The 24,738-nt window shown below is 41.3% G+C and overlaps 1 protein-coding gene across 10 annotated transcripts in view; it reads left to right on the top strand.

Annotated features, from left to right (window-relative positions):
• Nucleotides 1–24,373, top strand: part of INTS6L (integrator complex subunit 6 like) — a 52,087-nt gene extending 27,714 nt beyond the window's left edge. For 3 of the 10 annotated variants that reach the window (XM_055081623.1, XM_055081624.1, XM_055081628.1), the window contains 11 exons: nt 1,829–1,981; nt 5,791–5,923; nt 10,756–10,850; nt 11,817–11,927; nt 14,144–14,362; nt 15,401–15,524; nt 16,947–17,089; nt 18,713–18,947; nt 20,664–21,038; nt 21,918–22,011; nt 22,733–24,373. In XM_055081623.1, coding sequence (XP_054937598.1) covers nt 1,829–1,981; nt 5,791–5,923; nt 10,756–10,850; nt 11,817–11,927; nt 14,144–14,362; nt 15,401–15,524; nt 16,947–17,089; nt 18,713–18,947; nt 20,664–21,038; nt 21,918–22,011; nt 22,733–22,835 — 1,785 coding nt within the window. In that variant the 3' untranslated portion in view covers nt 22,836–24,373. Of the gene's footprint in view, nt 1–1,828; nt 1,982–5,790; nt 5,924–10,755; nt 10,851–11,816; nt 11,928–14,143; nt 14,363–15,400; nt 15,525–16,946; nt 17,090–18,712; nt 18,948–20,663; nt 21,039–21,539; nt 21,827–21,917; nt 22,012–22,732 lie in introns of those variants that run through there. The other 7 variants (XR_003677859.1, XM_055081627.1, XM_055081626.1 and 4 more) reach the window with 7 other exon arrangements.
• Nucleotides 24,374–24,738: the final 365 nt, after the last annotated feature.

Raw genomic sequence — 24,738 nt, forward strand, 5'->3', positions numbered from 1 at the left:
CCGCAACGGGAGAGGCCACAGCAGTGAGAGGCCCACGTACCGGGAAAAAAAAAAAAAAAAAAAAAAAAAGGCCAGAGTAATCCTTGAGGGAGGGAGGGAGGGAGGGAGGGAGGGAGGGAGGGGGCACAAAAAGGTCACTGCTCTTCCAGCACCTTCTTGGTTCAGCTAATCTATAGTCTATCTAGACATTTCTGACATGAACTGCATTTTCTCCTGGATTGCTATTTTGAGGCTCCTGCATTTTTTTCAGAGGTGGCCCCGAAAGGCCTGAATGTACGACTGAAGAGCCATCTTCAGCCCCTGCTGTGGGTGAGGCTCTGTCTCCTAATCCCGTCCCTTGGGGCACCAAGCTGGCACGCTTGTCAGACCTCAGGGCCCAGTTACTCTCAGCCCCTTCAAACCCCAGACTGAATGTTTTCGTTACAAATTTGCTTCATTATTGCTGGTGACAGGGTTTCACTCATGTCTTTCTTTTTTTATGAAGTTCTATTTTTTTAAAATTAATTTATTTTATTTTTGGCTGCGTTGGGTCTTCGTTGCTGTGCGTGGGCTTTCTCTAGTTGCAGCGAGCGGGGGCTACTCTTCATTGCGTTGCGTGGCCTTCTCATTGCGGTGGCTTCTCTTGTTGCGGAGCATGGGCTCTAGGTGCGCAGGCTTCAGTAGTTGTGGCACGTGGGCTCAGTAGTTGTGGCTCGCGGGGTCTAGAGCGCAGGCTCAGTAGCTGTGGCGCACGGGCTTAGCTGCTCCGCAGGATGTGGGATCTTCCCGGACCAGGGCTTGAACCCGTGTCGCCTGCACTGGCAGGCGGATTCTTAACCACTGCGCCACCGGGGAAGTCCCCACTCATGTCTTTTTATAGATTGAAATCTAATAAGCCAGAAATATTTTGCAAGTTTGATTAAAATAAATTTTTTTTAAAAAACCGGAATAGAAGGAATTTCAGGAAACTCACACATAGCTCGTAGCTTCAGCTTTAAAAGCACATTGGAAGGCTATTTTTCTCAGCTTCCAAACCATCTTGTAGGTTTGTAAATCATAAAGCCAGATGAGCATGTTTTTCCCTTTTATGAAGGAAACAGGTGTTTTGTCGTATTCACATCAGCCTTACAGATCTCTCAGCAAGAGTAGGTAGAGCCACATCTCACTCTTGACCCTGGAACTTGTCCTATCTCTTCTTCTCTCCATTTGCCCTCGCTGCTACCATTTCTCTCTCTGGTGCTCTCCATCCCCACAAGCTAAAGCCATTAATAAAATGGCTGCTCCATCAGCCTGCTCTGGTACCCCAGGTACACGGGCCTTTCAGCCCAGCCAAAAGCATCCCCAGCTCTAGCTGTTCAAGGAAGTGTGTGGGTGTGAGAAATGCTGTAAAAATTCAGCTGCAAAGAAAATTTCAGCCAGGCTCTGGAGTTGTGACGGGCTCCTTTTCAGTCTCTATCTTGCCTTTTCCATGCCTTTACAGTTGTTCACCTTGCTTGTTAGTGGCTCCAGCTCTGTCATTACCTCATTAGAAAGCTTCATGGATTTCTTCTTCCCTAGCAGTGTCTGGCCTGTCTGAAACCTCATGGTACAAAGGAGTGAAGGGCAGGTAGTCCTTGGAGGTTGCAAAGTGGATCTGAATTTCAGAGTTCTTAATATTCAAAGCAGTTTTATTTTTTACTTCCCTGAAACCATAGTTATGAGTGTTATAATTTACCTTTCTCAATTCATCTTTCTCAAAACAGTAGTCTGTATCTCAGCGATGGTTTAACAAAACATAAAAGGGTTGCAGAATTGTCAGAAATGTAAACTCTCTTGATAACGGATTATATTTTCCCCTCTTGTTTTTTAGCCTCCACGAACATCTCATCCTGTTGTGAGGTTCTCCTGTGTAGATTGTGAGCCAATGGTAATAGACAAACTTCCCTTTGACAAATATGAACTTGAACCTTCACCCTTAACTCAGTACATCCTGGAACGAAAGTCTCCCCATACCTGCTGGCAGGTACTTATCCTTTGTTGTCAGCTAAATGTCTGGAACCGCTCTGAGATCTTTGAATCGTTTTAAGAAGTTTCAAAGGTTAATCTGGGAATAGTCGAGCTGAGTCTGTTGATAATGTTTCTCACAAATGCTATCAAATAAGCAACAAGGCCAAGCAAATAATTTCAGACTGATACGAACCACTAGCCTACCGTACGCTGCCATTTAAGGGAGTATGATCTGATGAAACCTATGTATTTGAGGATTTGGAGGACTCCCCTAAAGCCTATCCAGGGACCCCAGGTTAAGAATCCCTAACCTAGGGATTTCCCTGGTGGTCCAGTGGTAAAGAATCCGCCTTCCAATGCAGGGGACGCGGGTTCAATCCCTGGTCGGGGAACTAAGATCCCGCATGTCCCGGGGCAACTAGGCCCTCGCGCCACAACTACGGAGCTCGTGTGCCTCAACTAGAGCCTGCGAGCCACAAAACTACAGAGCCCATGTGCCCTGGAGCCTGTATGCCACAACTAGAGAGAAGCCTGTGCACCGTAACAAAAAGATCCCTCGTGCCTCAACAAAGATCCCGTGTGCCACAACTAAGACCCCGACGCAGCCAAAAAACATAAGGAAAATAAATAAATTTTTTTCAAAAAGAATCCCTAACCTAAAGGATGTAATTCTATTCAGCTATGGATTCTTCAGCTGAAGCAATGTTCTCAGTCCTTATTGTGAACTTGACAGATCGGAAATACAAGATTTTTTTAATTAAAAAAAAATATATTTAAAAATGTAAGTTTAAAAATTGGGATGCAGGATCTTAGTTTCCTGACCAGGGATCGAACCCGTGCCCCCTGCAGTGGAAGTGCGGAGCCCTAGCCACTGGACCGCCAGGGAATTCCCAGTACAAGATATTTTTGACCAAAACATAAATAAATAAATAAGCCTGAAACTACTTTATGTATTTGTGTAATGTAATCAAACCCTTCTTCCTGTAGTACAAACCACATTGGTGAGTGTAGTGTGGATTTTCCTTGGACGAAGCAAATGCACAGGCAAAGGCACATACGCTGGCTCTTCCAAGGGTTAGACTTCAGCCAGAAGGGCTTGCTGATTTGTTAATAGACTCACCTTTGGATTTTAATTTGTGAAAATCCGGACTTGGCAGTCACAGCCTTTTTATTTGAATATAATAAGGAAGCCCTACACTGTAAGGATGTTTGTTCTATTTCGAAACTACAGCACCGTATAGCAATCAGTAATTGTTAGGTTCTACTTACGCAAGGAACACTTTCAGACTGCCATCTGTTTCATCCTAAAATGTGAAATCATCGCTACTAGTTGCCTTTAAGCTACTTGAATTCTCCAAAGATGCTAAAACTGGGTAGAAAAAAAAGGAACAGGCATAAAGCAAGGATGTAAAAGTGCAAGAAACAGAATGATCTCATAAATATAATATTGAGCGAAAGAAGCCAGACATAAAAGATCACATATCATATGATTCGACTTTATATAGTTCAAAAAGAGGTAAGACTGCCTGACTCTGTTAAAAGTCGGGACAGTGATTTCTCTTGGGGGTACAGAGTAGTGACCAGAAAAAGACACGAGGGGGTTTCTGGTTAGGTTCTATTTCTTGATCTGGGTGCTGATGACACACGTGCATTCATTTTTTGAACATTCATTGAACTGTATACTTATAATTCATGCACTTTTTTGAACGTATGTTTATATTTCAATAAAATACACCAAAAATATGCTAGAAATGTAGAGATAGGGATGATAGAATGCTAAGTTAAAATCAAGACAGAGGCTTGAATTTATGAATTGAAAAACATTTTGGAATAAAAGCAAATAAAATTATGAATTATACTTCTTCCCTAAATGAAACCCTCTTTTCTATATGGCACCTTCCTTGTAAATCTTCTCCAAAGGAACTTAAGAAATCCTTACGATCCCCGCAACACCCCTCAAATATGCCATATGTCTTTCTCTTGCATCTTACGTTACTTTGGTTTAGAGCAGTTTAATGTGATGAATTAGTGGGAGTGAAAAAGAATAAGATGAACCAGGAGCTGGGAAATTTGGCAAAATCATAATGGAGACTGGATTCTAACCCTAGCTCTGCCACCAGCTATGTGGTCTTGGATCAGACACTTTCTCTAGACTAGATGGTCTCTAATGATCCCTTTGAACCCCCAAATTCTAAGAATCTGCAGGTGATAAGAAATTTGGAAAAACTCAGTGGGCTTATGGGAAGGAAGGAAGGTATGAAGGTGGGAAGGGAGGGAGTAAAGACAGAAAGGGAGTGAGAAAGGAACAAAAAACAGTGCTTTTCCTTTCAGGGGAATTACAGGTCTGATCCTTGCTGGCCGTAACTTTTTTATCCTTTATGATGATTTTCCCCCTTTTCTATTATACACACTTAGGAAACTGGAGGAAATCCAACATGTTTTATTACAATTATCTGTTTCTATTAAGGTTCAGATTAAGACATGAAATCTAGTGGGTGAGTCATGTTTTAGCACAACCCATTTTTTTGTGGAGGCATCCATTACATAGGAAGGGTTTATTCTTAGCTACAGCTAAGCATAGCAAGAATTTAGTGAACTGGTAGGTGATATGGCTGGTACCAAGAGTTAGCAAAGTAAGTGGGTTCTGTTCACCATCAGGGTTTGACTTCTGTCTTAAATAATCCTGCTGAAGGGCTTTAGAAAAGGTAAAGGTCTAGGTCCCTAAAAGTACATACTGATGCCCTGATTTGGGCCAAAGAGTGAACATGGAACACAAAGAAAACATGATAGCCAGAGGACTCCAGAATAGCATATCAGGTCTATGGGACCTGACAATATAATACATATCAAATCAGGAATATCAATAAGGAATAAGATGCTAGTCATATGGAATAAAGATTAATGTTTTCATTTTTATTGAATTGTTTGCTCCACCAGGATCATTTACAAGAGAAAGTGCCTTCCAGATTGAACCAAAGCATCTCCTGGCTCAATATAATTGCATCAAAATAATTATCAACAGTGCCTGGCTTGTAACAGACTCCTCAATAAATATTTATTGGATGAAAAATGAATAAATGGGTAGGGGAATGGGGCATAAAAGGGAAGTAGAGCAAAACTTAATAGTAGTACACATGAGGAGTGTTGGCACCATCCTTTAAATGGGCTTTGTTTCTGTAATTGCATGCTTTAGGCATAGGGGCATGTTCCATTTTCCTAACAGTCTCCACTCTGGTTACCACTTGTTCTTTTGAGAAGTCAATTTGGTGTTGTTTGTTTGGTTGTTTGTTTTTGCGGTACGCGGGCCTCTCCCTGTCGCGGCCTCTCCCGTTGCGGAGCACAGGCTCCGGACGCGCAGGCTCCGCGGCCGTGGCTCACGGGCCCAGCCGCTCCGCGGCACGTGGGATCCTCCCGGACCGGGGCGCGAACCCGCGTCCCCTGCATCGGCAGGCGGACCCTCAACCACTGCGCCACCAGGGAAGCCCTCGATTTGTTTTAATGGCTGGTATCACTTAGTGGCATTTCAGCCTTATTTTCCATCGTGCTAACCAAGTAAATATTTGGGTATTGTTGATGCAGCCTGTGGTCTCTGAATCGTTATTACATAGTACGGTTTCATTTCTTAACGCAATTTGCAGAAGAATTGCAATCTGAACATTCTTCTTTAGTATGATATGTTTTGACATAAATATAGTGAAAGCACTATTCCCATTTTTAAATTACGATTAAATTGTGCCAGAGATGTCGGTACGGAACGTTGCTGTGTTTAGTTTTACATAAAATCCTTATTGTCATTAACTGTACATTACTTCACCATCTTCCCAGGTATTTGTTACCAGCAGTGGAAAATACAATGAACTTGGATATCCATTTGGTTATTTAAAAGCCAGTACGACTTTAACTTGTGTAAACCTCTTTGTGATGCCGTACAACTACCCAGTTTTACTCCCTCTTTTAGGTAAGTCAAGTATGTGCCATTTAGTCATCTTTGAAATACAACAAAAAAGAAAAATCGACGATGAACTAAGCATTTTAAATGTAGTCAAAGAGTAATGGATATCAGGATATATAAAGGTCTGAAAACTGATTTGGAACGATAGAATTTGCATCCTGTTTTCTGTTTTGTTCATTTTCCTTTCGTTGTTTTTACATCAAACAGAAGAGACTCTTCACCTCGGGGGGTGTGATTCTTATGCTGCTCTTTGGGTTGCAAGCTCCAATGCTGTCACCCCTCTTCTCTCCAGTTTTAAGTGCACTTGGCTTTTGGTAAACTAGTTTGGGCCCCCCAAAGTTGACTGCGGTTAACACTTCAAGAATCTGATGGTTTTCTTCAGAAAATAGGGCTTCCGTGGGGCTGTTGGCTTGCACTAAGTTCCTCCACAAAAGAATATTGAACGCTCTTGAGGCATGTGTTTTACGCAGAGTAGCAAGTTAGGGAAATAGATACAAGAGTGAATTCTGCAATAACTGCAGTTGTAGAAGCTGTGGTTTCCATGGCAAGATTCTAAAAGGAACAACTCCAGAAGCTGTTACTGAGACATCACTGAAAATGTGTGTGATTTTTTTTTTTCTCATTTAAAGAGCCACATCTGTTTAGAGTAATACAGTACCACACGGTATCTTCCTCTTTGTAAAGCTGTGAACATTTTTAGTTGCTGAGGTTTCTTAATTTTTGCAAAAAGGATCAAACCTTCACTAAGTTTTCATATAGTCATTGAAAGCATAAGATTTTTGTTGCTATCAATATTATATGTATTAAATGTCCTGAAAAAGCAATTATTTTGAATGTTGCAAGTTAAGAAGGTTAAGAGTGGGTCATCGTAAATGATTGTTTTAGATAGCCTATCTACTTTATTTCTTAGTCATATCTAAAAATATCTTCTAACAGGTGATTTTCACTTATATGGAATATATTTTATGTCTTTGAGATTAATAAGACAGACTACCAATAAAAAGGTACCTGTATTTTGTAGATTTATTTACCCTGTTTTCTTAAATATACCTTTATGATCTCATGTTTTCACAACTAAAAAGTGAAGGATCAAACTAGCTAATCTTCACTTAGACTGTTCATAGTATTATTTTTCTATTTTTTAAGTACACTTTTTATTTTGAGATAATTGTAGATTCACATGCGGTTGTAAGAAATAATAAGAGAGAGATGATACCCAAATCGCAGACAACAGAAGCAAAAATAAACACATGGGACTACATCAAACTTAAAGATTTTTGTGCATCAAAGGATACAATAGAGAGCAAAAGGCAACGTATGAAATGGGGAAAAGTTTGCAAATCTTGTATCTGGTCATTTTGGGTAGGGGCTCTGTCCACCCCTGCCTAGAGCATCATTATCCCTTTGCAAACATCCCAAACCAGAAACCGTATCTTCCAAGGAGCATAGGGTTTTCACACCCTTTGAGGCTGAGGTTCTTGTGCCCCTGAATCCCAAACTTGGGTTTCATGTTGAGGTTCTGAAATAGCTTCCACCAATACTTCCACCATTGCTTCAATTTCTGGATTGTGTAGCCTCCATGGTGATTAGCAGTCGGAACTGTAGGGCATAGCTGCCCTGATAATGAATCCTGGCTCTGCTGTTTGCTAGCTTTGTGTGACCCTGGATAAGATACTTAACCTCTCTGTGCCTCAGCTATTTCATCTGTAAAGTGGGAATAATACCAGTACCTACCTCAAAAGGATTTAGTTGGGATTAAATGAATTAATAGAATTAAATTGCATCAAACTCACCTGGCAAAGAGTAAGTGCTATTGTCTGATTAATAATACTATTGTCATTATTAATATCTATGTTATCTTAGTAGCTCTTGAAGGCACTGTTATTCCATGCTAAGGATATAATATAAAGATATAGGACGGTTTTGCAGTTTTAGTAGGCAGGGCATTTAGTAAAAAGTCGTCAAGTTAAGTCACACACACTTTATGATGTCTGGACATCACTGTAGTACTGCAGAGTACAATAACTGTCCATAAAAGTGACCCCTGCTTCCTCTTTATTAATTCAAGATTTCCATGAAAAGTAGTCAAGAAAAGTTTATTTAAGTAATAAAATTTACCTGGGATAGATAAGTGAGGCTTAATTGGATCAATGAGCTACCATAAGAATCATGTTAGTAGGGTGGTAGGTAACCAGTTTATCACAGTTGGCAAGATCATCTCTCAATCAGGAAATTAGGACATTTTTTTTTCTATTGCATTTGTAGCATTTGTAGCAACTTGTCTTTTTTTTTTTCTTAAGTATGCCACATTCAGTCACCTTTTAAAAAAAATTAAGAACTGGGGACTTGTGTAAAAAATAAAGTTCATCTCCATATTAAGACCAGTTATTATCAGGAGGAGGAAAAGAGAATAACTGAAAGAGGATAATCTGATGTTTATTTATCACTATATATCCGGTGCTTCACAGTTTATGCTATTTATAAATTTTATGTAGTGTTTTCACGTACATAATCTAGTTCCTCAGAACAGTCCTGTGGGAAAAGGTAGTTATCATTAAACTCATTTTATGGATGAAATGGAGGCACAAAAAGGTGAAGTGATTTCTCAAAGCTCACTGAGCTAAGTACATAGTATGTGTCTGAGCTTGAACTCAAACCCCTGCCTTTTTGAAGCAGGAAATGGGGAGAAAGGAACCGGAAGAGAAAATATCTGTAGCTTTTGAGGTGTTGGCAGTGTCATTTTACTCTCGTTCCACACTCTCATCTCATCTTTCAAATGTGGATGAGCTGATTGTTTATGACATTTTTACTGTACCATCCTGGAGACTGCATGTGAATGGAAATCTAATACCATGGAAATCATTTTCTGAGCTACAAAGATAGTGACTAAAGCCGTGTCACCCTAACTGCTCTCTACCCTTGATCTAGTCTGTGGAAGATTTTCTTTTTTCCTCTCGCCCCCATTAAAAAATAAATCCGACAAGAAGTAATTAGACTAAACTGGCTCCTGGGTGGAATCATTGCAAGTGGCATTGTTCGAAATATTAAGACTATTATTGACTTTCATCGTCTAATCTATTTATATCTAAATGTCTCTTCAGTCTTGTGGTATTTACGTTTGTCAGTTAGTTTCCAAAATCTGCCTAATTCCCCACAGACTTCACACAAAGACATGGTATAACAGGATATTTCCACGGTCTCCCGTTCCTTTCTGTCAAGGTATGAATGGTCCTTAAAGGACCTGCATGCCACAATGAGCCAGAAATCTCTTCAGATCTTTTTTCCTTTGTTCTTTCTACCCTGTACCAAAAGAACAAAAGACCTACATTTTATGACTTTGTAAATTCATTTAAATTAGTTTCAGCAGGAGTGAATAATTTATTATAGTAGTAAAAGGAAGAAAATATGTAGTTGCTTTTCTTAACCAAATAAATTCAGAATTTCAAAGAATAGCCCCATTTGTAGAGAAATTGTGCATATGGCATAGGGATGGTTTTGTTCCTGGAAGGAAAGCATTTGTTTTTTGGATAAAAGCCAGTAAAACATGAAGAAACAATATAGAGAGTGAATATATAATATCTTTGATATTTATAGTAAGTGTGGCAGGTTCATGTTGGTTGATGTCTGGGGATATCAATTTTGAATTATTATATTAAAAAATTTCTTATCCTTGGAAGGAAATAATGAGATATTTTGGGAATTTTCCATGTGGTGTATATAATGCATTTGGATTATTTAAGTAATTAAATTTGAGTGTAAAAATATAGGGGATATCTGCTTTTTTTGATATCTGCTTTTTTAAGGAAAATATCTTTAGTTGTATTAATAATGCACCATATTCAAGAACCATATTTAGTTGTACAGAATTTTCAACTTCAACATACATCTCTACTTGCTTTTACTAGTGCCATCAGCCAATTGTTAACTAATGTGTGAGAGACCCAAAGTTTGGGTCAAAATGCCTGACCACTGAAATCAAGGAAATGAAGAGGGGGGAAATATGGATAAACAAAATATACACTGATTAAGGAGAATCCAAAACGTAATTTAGGGTGTGCCATCATTGCCCAAGAAATTATTGAGGTATAATTGACATAATCTATTAGTTTCAGATGTGCAACATAATGATTCGATATTTGTATATATTGCAAAATGATCACCACAATAAATCTAGTTAACATCCATCACCGCACATAGTTCCAATTCTTTCCTTGTGATGAGAAATATTAAGATCTACTCTCTTCGCAGCTTTCAAATATGCACTACAGTGTAGTTAACTATAATCATCACGCTGTACATTACATCCCCATGACTTATTTATCTTATAACTGGAAGTCTGTACCATTTGACCCCCTTCACCCACTTCACCCACCCCCACCCCTGGCAACCACCAATCTGTTCTCTGTATCTGTGAGTTCGTTTTGTTGTTGTTGTTCTTGTTGTTTTAACATTCTCTATTTAAATAAAAGAAATATTCCATCCACCAGTGACCATGGATTCCTTCTCAGGTGAAAATTACTACACTAGAGTTACCAATATGTAAGATAATATTTCACATAGATCAGAGTCAGTGTTTTAATATTATATTTTATGTAGCTTCACAGATGGAAGGTGAATATGTAACCTGATAATTTATTTCATTTTCTAGAAAACTGCTATATAATTTTGGTACATAGTACCAAAAAAAGATAATCAAATAAACTCCGATGAAATGTTCATCTAATGTAATTGAAACTGGAAATTTCTAGGAAATGATATAATAGATGTGGGTTGCTTGATTTAGATCTTGGAATTTAGGACTGGAATAGTGTAATATTTTCTTGGATTTTCTCTTGCAGATGACTTGTTTAAAGTTCACAAGCTTAAGCCAAATGTGAAGTGGCGACAGGCTTTTGAGAGCTACTTAAAAACTCTGCCTCCATACTACTTATTAGTATGTATTAACTCTATCCAATCAATCAAAAACTTCACCCCTGAAATAAGATAGTTTTTTTTTTTTGATTTGTAAATTTGGGTCGCCATTGTCTTCTCAAATTATGTGTAAGAGCTTGGAGATGTCATGGCGGCACAAAAGAGAACTGCTTCTTTTATTTCCTTTAACTGCCATGGTTATTGTTATAAAACACATCTATGTTTCTCTTATAAAAACTAACCTTGTGAAATTATAATTTTGGTATTTAAGAAAAATAGGACTGGATTTATGTATTATATCAACTTCCCTTTTTAACTCTAGAAATTCGCACTATTGGGTTTTCCTCTGAAAAAAAACCAAACAACCTGAAGACATTATATTTGCTTATGGCTTGTTAAATGTGTCCTAGACACAGCATGAAGTAGGGGCACTGGTTAGAGGGAATCCAAAAAGAGTAAAAAATCACTTGGTGTCATTTGGATTTTTACAATTTGAGAAAAATATTCATAATTATTTTGAACTGGTCATATAATCTAAATCAAGATCATCAAAATCATTTCAGAGGTGGATGTGGTAAACTTTAAGCCAAGTTTCTAGAGGTGAAAAGGCAGAACCTTAAGTGGTACCATTGGTGTCACTGGGAGGAGAAATTGGGGTGTGTTAGTATTTACCATGGCAGGAATGGGGTGTACAATAAAATGCAATGTGAAATGATTTCATGACTTGGGAATTAAGACTGAAAGCAATTTACCTGTTTGAATTTGCTGTTACTTGCTCTTCTTATCCCACTCTCTTCTGATTTTTTTACTTTCTGCTCCTTACTTTTCTGCTATTTTCATTGCCACTTTTTAATGTTCCATGTTTGGTTTTATGTGCAGCACCTTGACTTCTAAGAAATGAATCATGTCCCTTTGCCCCTTATAACTGAAGTTTGAGTATTTTAAGATTTATTCTATTCTTACTGTTGTGTATTTTGTTTCCTTATAGCCATTAAAGAAAGCACTAAGGATGATGGGAGCTCCAAATCTGATATCAGATAATTTAGATTGTGGACTTAGTTACAGTGTTATCTCTTACCTTAAAAAACTCAGCCAACAGGTAGTATTGGTAAAAACAAACAAACAAAAATCCTTTGCCCTCAGAAGTGCATTTCCTTATTCTTTAGTATAACTGTAATTTTCAAATTAAATGTGTATATATTTCTACACTTTATGGATTAGTAATAATGTGATTCTCTATGGCTTCTAGCTTCACCATTAAACTGCAGTTAAGGGTCTGTCAGTATCATTTGATGCTGTGCCATTTCTCCTTTCGCTTGCCAGTTTGTTCTACCCACAAGCTGGTTGATATTTTGTGGCCTAGGAGGGGCAGAGGCTTAATAGAATTATCCATGGGTCACATTTTGTCTCTCCTCAACCCAGTTTCTCCTCAAATCACGTTGGGCTAGAGCATCCCCCTTTTTAGGTCAGCACACTGAGGCATGGTGTGATTAATTACTTGCCTGAAATGCGTTTTTAGGCAATAAATATCAGTATGCTTTTTCTTGGAGAGGGGGAGATGAGACCAGTGTTCCTCACACTGGAGGGTGACAGGCCCTCCATCTGTTCCCCCACCTCATTTGCCATTATTCACCTTGTCCCTTGCCTGCCCCTCTCTATTAGTACCTCATCCTCCACTCACCCCTACTTATCATACTTCTCACCTCTACCTAGCCCATTCTTGCAGGGTGGAAATGTTTGAGAACTACTGAGTTAGAGTTTTACTGCCATACAAATGTGTTATGTTATATGACAAATTAATGCAGCAGCTTTACTTTCTTCTTGTGCACAAATGTATCCCCAGGTAGGGAATAGTAGTAGCATTTGCAGTGACAATAATGCTTCAAGTTGGATATGTTTCAAAGTTGGGCCTTTAGAAAACAGAGCAAATAAGTGTCAGAGCAAATAAGTGTCAGATTTCTGACACCAAAGAACCAAAATGACTCCACAATGTGGGATGCTGACACACCTTGCTAGGAACTGGCAAAAACTTAAGTATAGTCTGGAGTTTACCAGCTCCTACCAGACCAGTGTGCTCATAAATGCGAAAGAAAGTAAAGGCAAACCCAGATTTCTGATCTATCAAGTGTCCCCTTAACCCCTTTCCCTCTCTGCTAATAGATTTTTGTTGTTGTTGTTAAATGTTTTGTTTTGGTTATTTATTTATTTATTGATCTATTGATTTCTATTTTTTTATTTGATGTTTACCTTAGGCCTTTAAGGCTGTGTCAGCAGGGTATGGCCAGAAGGAAGAATAGTGAACAGAGTTGAAACTCATGCAAGTTCTGGGGCTTTCTGGGACACATTGCTTGTATAGTTTTATCAATGACCTTTCAGGACCAATTTGTGGAAACAGACCCTTCATTTGCTCTTATCCCTTATTTCATGACTAAATTTTTAAAAAGATAATAAACGTACTTAATTCCAATGATTAGGGAAAATTTATGAGTATCTCTGACCAAACCACAAGAAATTCAAAATTAATTTGGGCTTACTGGACATTGGTGGAATTCCACCTTTTAGAGAAAAAGAAAAGATCGTTACTAATTTATACTAGCTCTACTTACTAATTTAATTACTAATTTAATAACTCTATGTCACCAGTGTTCTTTGAACCATCTCAGATGTATGTAAGTCACGAAATACGCCCAAATATATTGCTACAATACATTCTCAAGCAATATTTATCAATATGGTATAATAGTGTCTATTAAGAGGATTTTTTTGTTGTGAGTTAGTAAGAAACTTACTGAGTACATATTACAAATTATTTACTTGGTAATATTTGTTAAGTATTACTTTTTGGGGGGTGGTCTGATATTAGAAACAAACACTATAAGTTTTTTTCAGATATAATGCAATCTATGTGATCTGAATTTTAGCGCTAGTGTACTTTCATAAATACAGAGTTTTACCCTTTATGTCTGGGTCCGAAATGAATATGTTGACTTAGACTAGATTTTACAGTAACAAAATGTGATTTTACATGTCTGTGAATGTAATTCTTACCCATGGTTTTCATTCTCTCCATGATTCAATCATAATTTTGACACTAGACAAGAGAAAAAAAAGTGTATTATTTGTCTTTCTAGCCCCCTCTCTCTGTTTGCTGTGGTAGTACAGAGAAGCACAGGAAAATGTTTAATTATCCGTTTTTCTGTGATTTGCGATTGAAATTTGTTCAATGGGGTTCTTAAAGTATTATCTTTCTTAAGTAGTAAAAACAATAGTGATGATATAGATCTTTTCATAACATACTATGTACTTTCATTTTAGACCAAACTAGAGTCAGAACGAATACTAGCGTCAGTGGGGAAGAAACCTCCCCAGGAAATTGGAATCAAAGTGAAAAATCATTCTGGAGGTGGAGTGTCCTTGACTCACAATAAAAATTTTAGAAAACTATTGAAAGAAATCATAGGAGAAACAGCACCAAGACTGGCAGAATTGAATACCAAAGAATTTGCCGGCTTCCAAGTAGGGCTCTTAAACAAGGTAAACTGTGACATAAATAGCTTGTTTGGGGTCGGGGGGTGGTAAGGTCTGTGAAAGATAAAGGGGAGAAGGAACAAGAGTAAGCAGAGAGAGCTTTCAGATCCCTTGCAGAACATTTGGTCCTATCCAAAATGTCCATAAGACATTTGGTCCACACCAAAAGGTCCTTGAAATCTGGTTCGATCCAAAACATATCCATGAGCATATTTGGTTCAGGCCAAATGGTTTTGGACAGAACCAAATATCAAGGGCCCTTTGGTGTGGACCACATGTCTCCATGGACCTTTTGGACAGGACCAAGTGTGACCAATTATCAAGGACCTCTGGCGTGGACCAAATGTTGTACAGACATTTCGGACAGGACCAGATGTCTGCTAACCGTCAGATTACGCTGCTGAACTAACACTTGTGAGAGGATGGGGGAAGGAAGGAGGAATGGGTGTGAAAAGCCTCAGACATCAGTATAGCTTGTAGAAAATCTTGACCAGCCCAGAAGGGAAGCCTGGCACCACGATTTCCCATAGAGGAGGTCCACGTTGGGCAGAACTGGCCAGGCCCTAACATCCCCCATCATTCTCCATCACTGGCTGGGGGCAGCCTGGGGAAGAGCGCAGCCTGGGCTCCAATGCTGCCCCAGATCCCAAGGGTAATGGGGCTGCGGGTGCTCAGATCACTGCAGCCCTTGTAGGATCAGCCACTGCTTCCCGGACGGACATCCCAGCAGCTCACCTCCGTGGCTGCCGGCGGACTACATCTAGATTACAAACAGTGGGCCTGCAAGGCTGCCCCTGGCACAAATCTCAGGATTGGATGTTTTAAATGACATATTGAAAAAGGATATTCCCAGTGGCTTTAATGCTCTGTGGGTGTATTAGAATTCAGAACAGAGCCAGCGAAGGCAAATTTTCCACTGGCAAAATTCTACTGTAGTTAGTTGTAATGAATATCCCTCTCTTCACTAAGATTTTAAGAGGATTAGGAATTATATTTCTATATTAAAAGCCTCAGGAGCAACTGAAATTGTTTCATTTCAAATAGGATTTGAAACCTCAGACATATAGAAATGCTTATGATATTCCACGTAGAGGTCTTTTAGACCAGTTAACCAGAATGCGATCCAATCTGCTGAAAACACACAAGTTTATTGTTGGACAAGATGAAGGTAAGTGAACAAAGAAGTGCTTTTTGTTGATTAGGAAAATGTCAAGTCTGACTCTCACGAAGATGTTTATTGCATAACGAGTAAGTTATTTTGTAATACTTTAATATTTATAATGCCTCTTTTCCCTGAATCCCTTCAGCTACCCAGGCACAAGTTTATTGTTCTCAGGTTTAAGGGGAAGTGTGCATTAATCGGTGCATATATTACACTACACGTTTTAGCTCTTGTAAGTCTCAAAACAGCCCCATGAGATAGATGCTGTTTTTATGCCCATTTTTATGGACATTGGAACTGAGAGTGAGCATTTTAGTAGTCTGCCCAGGTTTAGTGAGTTGGAAAGTGGCAGAACCTAGGTCTATCAGATTCCGGAAATTGCATGCCCTGACTCTATACCGCCCAGCCTACTGTGATGAATTTAATCCAAATTCCTCATTTACAGGAAAAGAATGAGCCTGATATTGTCTAGGATAATTGGTGACGGTGTATAATTCCCCTTTACTCCATTTTGCTTGTTTTAAGCAGGGTCATTTGTCCATTAAAATGTGCAAATCTTAGCCTGGCCAACCTCCTGAAATTATATGCCATTTTTTTTGTTTTTGTTTTTTGGTTTTTTGGCAGGGGGGACTTTTCTAGGAAGAGAGCCTGTAGATCTAATCAAATTTTCCAAGAGGGTGAGGCCCGCTAACCAAGATTCTCTGGATGATAAGAGAAAACCATGGAGCCTAGGCTTCTTTTTTTAAAAAATAAATTTATTTTTAAAATTTATTTTATTTTTGGCTGCGTTGGGTCTTCGTTGCTGCGCGCGGGCTCTCTCTAGTTGCGGCGAGCGGGGGCCACTCTTCATTGCGGTGCGTGGCCTTCTCATTGCGGTGGCTTCCCTTGTTGCGGAGCATGGGCTCTAGTCACGCGGGCTTCAGTAGTTGTGGCACGCAGGCTCAGTCGTTGTGGCTTGCGGGCTCTAGAGCGCAGGCTCAGTAGTTGTGGTGCACGGGCTTAGCTGCTCCGCGGCACGTGGGATCTTCCCGGACCAGGGCTTGAACTCATGTCCCCTGTGTTGGCAGGCGGATTCTTAACCGCTGCGCCACCAGGGAAGCCCCGAGCCTAGGCTCTTTAAAACACAAAATATGGGGTTTTGAGTTAGGATGGTAGTATAGGGAATGTCAGCCCATTCTCCAACCTGGTATGAAGAGTGAGGGAGTTGTTCTTGCCCTCGGGATTTGAGCTTGTAGGCCGTAGTGATGGTGGACTGAGTGATGAGTGCGATGAAGACAGATGATTTTAGATCCTAGGCTGCTAGATTCGAGATTTTAGACTCTCGGTTGCCAAGATACACAATGCTAAATCAGACTATGCTCACGTCCTCTCAAAAGGACCACACACTTCTGCTGTATAGTATCTGTTTCTTTTCCGGTGATTTTGCAGATTCCCTTCATAGTGTTCCAGTCGCACAAATGGGTAACTATCAGGAATATCTAAAGACACTGGCTTCTCCACTTCGAGAGATTGATCCAGATCAACCAAAAAGACTACATACTTTTGGCAATCCATTTAAACAAGATAAGAAGGTGGGATATCTATTTCTATGTCTGCCTAAATCATGATATTCTTGCAATAATTCCTTTCTTCTTGGCAACATGTACGTAAATCAGAGGTTCTCTTTCTGTTTGTTTAAGGGATAACATATGCCTCCAGGGCTCTTTGTGAATGGAAAGTGGGAGCCTCCTTATGCAAGGGTGTGTTGGTTAAAAAAAAGTCATAGCTGGCATTTATTGCGTACGTACGTAGTAGGAGCTGATGTTTTAAATGATAACATTGAATACTCACAACTGCAGATGAGTACTACTATCTGCCCTATAATATGAAATCACAGCTCATAGCGGCCGAATGGTTCACCCTGAGTGACACAACTGATAAGAGCCAGGATTTGAACCCCCATCTTTCCAGCTCCAGAGTCTGTATTTGTTCCCACCTCCACACACTAGTTCCTTTACTATTGAGATCACCATTTATTTCCTCTGTTTACATTATTCAGATCTCTAGTGCTGTATCTAGACAGTTATAAAGTATTCCTCTTGAAATATGAAGTACTAAGTGGTGTCGCCTTATTGGCTTGTTCTACATGTGAGATGTGTGCGTGCGCATGCGTGTGTGTGTGTGTGTGTGTGTGTATCTCTGTGTGTATAAGTGAGAGATATACTGACTTGACCATATAAGCATGAAGACAAATGGAGATTATATCTGCATGCATGGAGGAGACCATTGTTATAAAGGTGCAGACCATGCAATAATTTCTTCTGTAACAAAAGTAGACTGAAAGGTATTCTGCTTCACCTGAATCTTCAATTAACTGGAGTTTTTCTTAATCTTCCTGTGTCTTGGTTTCCTCATTTGTAGCACTGGAGATAACTATGACACCTAACTAATAGAGCTCTGTGGAGTGTTGAGTTAGCACCTGTACACCATTTAGAACATTACCTGGCACGTGGTACATGCTCAGTGACTATGTTTTCCCCTTTATGTGCTTTGGGAAATGCTTTGGAAAAGTCATTTATCATGATTTTATTCAAATAATGGGAGTGCACATTCTTGGGTTATCCTTGGATGAGAACAGCTTTTAGTTAACCTTCTATACTGCTGGCTCTCATCTTTTATCTATTCCCAAGGGTGAAAAGCCCCCTCCCTCATTTCTGTCCAGCACCAAGGTGGACATATTTGAATCTCTGGGAGATTGCTGTTGGGGGAATGACATTTTCCATCTACCTGCCCATCACCATTTTCATGCAGCATTCTGTACATTGACTATCAATATTTCTTAAGGATGCGTTTAAAGCACACAAAAGGGAATGATTTCCCTTACCAAGGGTTGATGGAAAATGGTTTGTAACTTCTTCACAAAGGTCACTGTGGGTTTATTCCCACTTTGGAACTCTCATCGAGTTGTTCATTCCCCAAGCTTTCTGGTTAACCATGATTGTGTTATGTTTGACCTTACAACAAGTCTCCTCCTCGTTCCACTTAGACTAGATTGAAATTGAGTAGCGTTTTCTGAGAACAGTCTCTGTGGGGTATGGCAAATCTTTGGCCCATGATTAAGATCTATATTGCTGATGTAGCGTATGATTGTATATGCATGTGAAGAGTTCTTGCAGTGTTGTCTTTAATGGAATATGTTCATTGATGTTTTCTAGGGAATGATGATTGATGAAGCAGATGAGTTTGTAACAGGGCCACAAAACAAAGTGAAACGTCCTGGAGAACCCAGCAGTCCTCTGTCATCTAAGAGAAGGCGGAGTATGTCCCTGCTGTTGAGGAAACCACAAACACCACCTACTGTAACTAACCACGTGGGCGGAAAGGGACCACCCTCAGCCTCGTGGTTCCCATCTTATCCAAACCTCATAAAACCCACCCTTGTACATACAGGTATAGAGTAGTGGTTGTGATTTCCTTATGGCCCCTAGAGGACTAAGACACTAAACAATTTTCTTTTCCTTTGCATTCATTTCTTTTGTATTCAGTTTTTGTTCATTAAGTAAACCGTTATTAAACCATCTATGTGGTAGGTACAAAGGGCCCCGTGGGGAGTGGAGACCGTGTTTCAAGGATCTCAATATATATGAGGGGAGGAAGATCCCTACTTACATAGTAATTAACACAAGTTGGAGAAATGGCAAGAGATACGCCTGTTTGCTTTGCCAGGGCAAGGCGGAAGGATGTGCAGCCATTTGGAGTTGCTGAGTCAGTAGGAGCAAATGGGCTCAATAAGGGATGAGTCTGCATGTGTGCTCTGTGTCCTCAATTCCTCGCTATGCTCCAACCCAGTGCAGTCTGCCCCCCGGCCTCCTCCATTCCACTGGATGATGCCACCATTTCTCTCCATTCCTCTGATCTGTGCTGCCCTCATGTCACCAGGCTACTCCAATAGCTTCTTATCTGATTTCCCTATTTCCCATCTTCTCCACATCTAAATCACTTTCTGCCCTGAAAACAAAGTGATCACGCCAACACAGAAATGAGATCACGCCACATCCATCCTGAAGACCCATCGTCACCTTTCCTAGGCACTCAGAACACCATCTGAACTCCGGACTCTGGTCTACCAGCTGTGCACGACCTGGCCCCGCCATCCTCTCCTAACACGTGGCCTGTCGTCTCCTCCTTGCTGTCTCTGCCTCTGTCCTTTGCCCTGTGCTCCCTGGCCAGTCCCCTCCCCGGGGCTCTGCACGTGCCCTTGCCGCAGCCTGGAACTCTTCCTCTGCATGCGCACAGGCCGGCTCTCTCTCCTCCTCCAGGCTCCGCCCAGAGCACACCCCCTCAGAAGGGCCTTCCCGACCACGTGGCCCACTGGGGCTCCCCCTCCTGCCCTCTGTCCCATCCCTGCTTCCTTCTCCCCTGACACGAATTCACACTGTAATAATTTTGTGGGATCCTTGTACACTTACCGCCTGGCCTCCGCATGAGCATGGAAGTGCCATAAGGGCGGGGATTGTTTGCGTCTGTCCTGTTGGCTGCCGCCCCCCAGCTCCTGGCACGGCGCCCGGCAGAGAGCAGGACGAGTCAGTGGAGACGAGGCGTCAGACCTGCAGTAGAAAGAAACCCACTTTTCTGAGAGAGGAAACATGGATGAGGAGGATCATATACTGACAGGGATTCGGGGTGGGGTGATGGGGGACGTACAGAGCCTTCAGATCTAATGGCCACCACCTCTGTCTCCTCAGAACTTTTGAGGGAGAGAGGCGGGAGAAGGCGGGGGGGGGGGCCATGTAATCTGATGTCAAGCTCGGTAGAGCATGGCATTTCCTAGGTCAATGACAGAAATCATGACACCAAGTGAGACTTGCTGCTTTTCAGCTTGTAAAGCACAAGCTGCAGCTAAACGCTCAGCACCGGGGACCTGAGGCTGTTTATTAGTTGTACCGTCTTACTTGGTTTCCATATGTATTCATGGCGCCATGAAGAGAAGAAAGTGCGTCTGTCGTATTATCTTCCTGAGCTCAATTTGAGGGGTCTCAGGCTCCATCTGGTACATCCTCTTGCTTTATGAAACAATTTCCTCAGAACTGAGGGGCACCGGGCTGTCCCCGTGGGGTTGCCATAACGCACCTACGTCACAGCTCCACTTGTTAATTTGGTTTCCAGATGTTACCGTCACTCACGACGTTCACGAGGAGAAGATGGAAAATGGTCAACTCTCACCCGATGGCTTCTTGTCAAAATCTGCTGCCCCGGAGCTTATGAATACGGCAGGAGATAGTATCCCACCCGACCAAGTGGATTCTCTGTCTGATGATTTCACTGGTCTCAGGAAAGATGACCCGATGCACGATCCTGGTAGTCATGCACTCACAGGAGGAACCAAGAACTGCAATGTCTCTGTAGATGATCGAAAAGTCTCAGTAGCATCTGCTTTGGAAACTGGGCCAAGTACGTCGCAAATAACTCCTGCTCTGGCACAAGGAATCAATGCTGATATAAAACACCAGTTAATGAAGGAAGTTCGAAAATTCGGGCGAAGTAAGTAGTGAAAGAACACCTATCAATAATATAATGGGAGGTCCCTTTCCTTTTAGGATTCAGAATAGATTCAAGGTGTAACTCTTGAGGTGCACTTTTGGGAAGTATTGGGTTTTCACATAGTTTAAAATGATTCCTCTTGCTTTACCTAAAAAAGACCCAATACACCTTTCTCTCTCTTTTTCCCCTTACCTGCTGTAATAGTTTCCTTTTGCTGCTGTAACACGTTATCACAAACTTTGTGGCTCCAAACTGTAGTATCTTAGAGTTGTGGAAGTCAGATCTGCAGTTATTTTCACTGGGCTAGCATGAAGGTGTTGGCAGGCCAGGGTTCCTTCTGCGGGCTCTAGGGAGAATCTGCTTCCTTGCCTCTTCCAGCTTCTACAGGCTGCCTGTGTTCCTTCGCTCGTGGGCCCTTCCTCCATCTTCAAGCCAGCAATTTAGCCCCTTCTCTCCTCTCTAACGTCTGCTCCCACCCTTACGTCTTTTCTTTCTGACCAGCTCTACTGCCTCCCTTTCATAAGGATATTTGTGGTTACGTCGGGCAGCATGTATAAACATGGATAATCTCCCCATCTCAAGAGCCATAACTTAATCACATCTGCAAAGTGAAGTCTCTTTTGCCGTATAAGGTAACATGTTCACAGGTTCTCAGAATTAGGACATGGACAACTTGGGCGGCCATTATTCAGCGGACCACATTTAATTAGTGTTTAGAGTTTCCCTAGCAGATATGTGCGGTTGTCCTGATTTGAGTGTTTCAAATACACACTATACCTAACTTTCCACACACAAGGAATGATTACTGACGATGTGTAAAGATTGAATTTTATTTTTCATCCATATTTTAAAAAATACTAATTTTTTTAATATCTTCAGAGTATGAAAGAATTTTCATTTTGCTTGAAGGAGTGCAAGGACCTCTTGCAGTGAGGAAACAATTCGTTGAATTTACCATCAAGGAAGCTGCAAGGTAGGTGTAAAGAGGAATTCTTCATTGTGTTTTATTTTAAGGCGGGACCAATGCAAGACAGGTGGAGGGATTGGTGCTGCCTTGCTTTTCTTTTCTTTTTTTTTAAAATTAATTAATTTATTTTTGGCTGCGTTGGGTCTTTCTTGCTGTGCACGGGCTTTCCCTAGTTGTGGCGAGCGGGGTCTACTCTTCGTTGCAGTGCGTGGGCTTCTCATTGCGGTGGCTTCTCTCATTGCGGAGCACGGGCTCTAGGTGCACAGGCTTCAGTAGCTGTGGCACGTGGGCTCAGCAGTTGTGGCTCGCGGGCTTAGTTGCTCCACGGCATGTGGGATCTTCCCGGACCAGGGCTCGAACCCGTTTTCCCCTGCATTGGCAGGCGGATTCTTAAGCACTGCGCCACCAGGGAAGCCCTGCCTTGCTTTCCTAAGCCCTGGCCCTCAGTCATAGTTACGGCTGTCTCCAGAGGCGTCTAGATTAATACTACCTGAGGCCAGCTCATTCATCCAGGTCTGTGGAGCCTTCTGCACTCCTCACAGTCTGAGGTGGGCTTGGGCTCTCAGTTGGTTCTCTCAGTATTAGCTAAGCCCTATCTTTACACGAACATACGTTTGCTATTTCCCATGTGCATGGCCAGTCCCACCTTGTACCCCGCACGGTGCCTCGCGCATCATAAATGCTTTAAGGACCTTTTGGTTAATAAAATTTTCTTTTTCTTTTTTAGGTTCAAAAGACGAGTCTTAATTCAGTACCTTGAGAAGGTACTAGAAAAAATAGAATCCCATCACCTTGTCAAGAACGTTAATCACATCAACAGCAGATCATGATGTTAACACAAAGACCAAGGAGGAACAAAGAATACGTTTTCTGTGCTGTAGGATAGAACGGGATATTGTTGAATATCCTACGATGTTTTAGTCAAGGGAACTGCCTTCCAGAGGCTAAAAAAAAGCAGTGGAGCTTTCTGTTTTCAGATGCTCTGGCAGGAAAAGCTGGCTTTCGCCCTATGAGTTTTCTTTGAAAGTATTAATTGGTGGTTTTGTTGTTACTTTTCCCAATTGAGGAAGGGGATGTTATTAATCCAGCAGGTTAAAATCAGTAAACCCTGTCGCCCCTACCACATGTGATAAGGGCTCACTCTTGCACTTGGCCGTCCTGGGCATTTGCAGAGTGACTAGGGGCCGCGTGCAGGTGGAGCACTGCTTGGCGCTCTTACTATGTCCTTTAGAAAGAATCGGTGTTCAGAGGCCAACTGGTCATCTTGTGTGTGCTGAACAAAGTTTTCAACCTTTCCTAGCTGTGCCTTTAAAACCATGCAATATTCAGGACAGTTTGGATCAAAGAGGAAGACAGCTGCTATTTGGGTAACTTATTTCTCCGTGGGAGGGGCAGGGGAAGTCACCAAACAATCTACCTCCAACTCTGTTCTATTTTGTCTAGAGACATTACAAAGTGCACCTGAGGCTGCCTCAGGCCCTGACATTTGTTCTCGCATGTGACGACAGGAAGTCTTCAGGTGGACTTGTGCTTCTGTTCTTCAGAAGCACTAAAAGAGAAAATAATGTATATATTTCCTTTAATGTTTATACAAAGGTTTATATGGAGCAGTATTGTTATGTTTGTATTAATTTGCAAAAATTTAACTGTACAAAGAGATTTTGACTTGCGTATATAAAATAAATCATTTTATTGATTTTTCACAAGGTCCCTGATGCTAGAGAAATTTCTAGTTTTATGTTTCTTATGATTTGTTATTCCTTTCAGGAAAAAGTGCACACTGTTGCTGTTTTTTAACAGATTTATTTCTTTACTTCTTTATTTTTTGGCTGCGTTGGGTCCTCCGTTGCTGCACGCGAGCTTTCTGTAGTTGCCGCAAACAGGGGCTACTCTTCATTGCGGTGCGTGGGCTTCTCATTGCAGTGCTTTCTCTTGTTGCGGAGCACGGGCTCTAGGCACGCGGGCTTCAGTAGTTGTGGCTCAGGGGCTCTACAGCGCAGGCTCAGTAGTTGTGGTTTATGGGCTTAGTTGCTCTGTGGCATGTGGGATCTTCTCAGACCAGGGCTCGAACCCGTGTCCTCTGCACTGGCAGGCAGATTCTTAACCACTGCACCACCAGGGAAGCCACCACACTGTTAAATTAAGATGTTAGCAGAAGGATGTAAACGTCAAAATGTCACTCGTGGAACTGACTGATATTGGTGAACGTGGTGGTGTAGGGCACTCTGGGTAGGGTCCTCCAGCAACACTGGAAACACTGGGAAAAAATGATCGGAATCAAGTTTCTTGGAACTCTGGAAGATCGTCAGAGGTTTACAGCCACCAAGCGAATGTTAAGTCAGAAGAGCCATTGAAATGTGATAGGAGAATTTGCTGGCATTTAGACTTATTCTTGGCCCAGCCCTTGCCTAGTAGAGCAGTGGTCTTGAAGATGTCAGCCTGCATTCCAAGTGAGGGCTCCTGGCTCAGGAGGGAGGAGAGTAGACCTTACTCCCAAGGAATTGTGTTTGTTTAAAGCTGTCTAGAAGGCGCCCTGAACGACTGACGGAAGGGGATTTATTGCTTTTCTTTTGTGTTAACTCTAAACTCTTTTAGAGTGGAGAAGCAGCTATGTGAAGGATGTTCCTCAGAAACATTGAAAGGCAAGTGAAGAAGCTGCCGATGCTTATGGCAAAGAACAGACATGCCGGAATCCTGGAAAGAAAAACTGAGGAGTGAGATACTGTGGAGAAG

This window comes from Physeter macrocephalus, chromosome 21 (genome assembly GCF_002837175.3).
Source record: "Physeter macrocephalus isolate SW-GA chromosome 21, ASM283717v5, whole genome shotgun sequence".
Taxonomy (NCBI): domain Eukaryota; kingdom Metazoa; phylum Chordata; class Mammalia; order Artiodactyla; family Physeteridae; genus Physeter; species Physeter macrocephalus.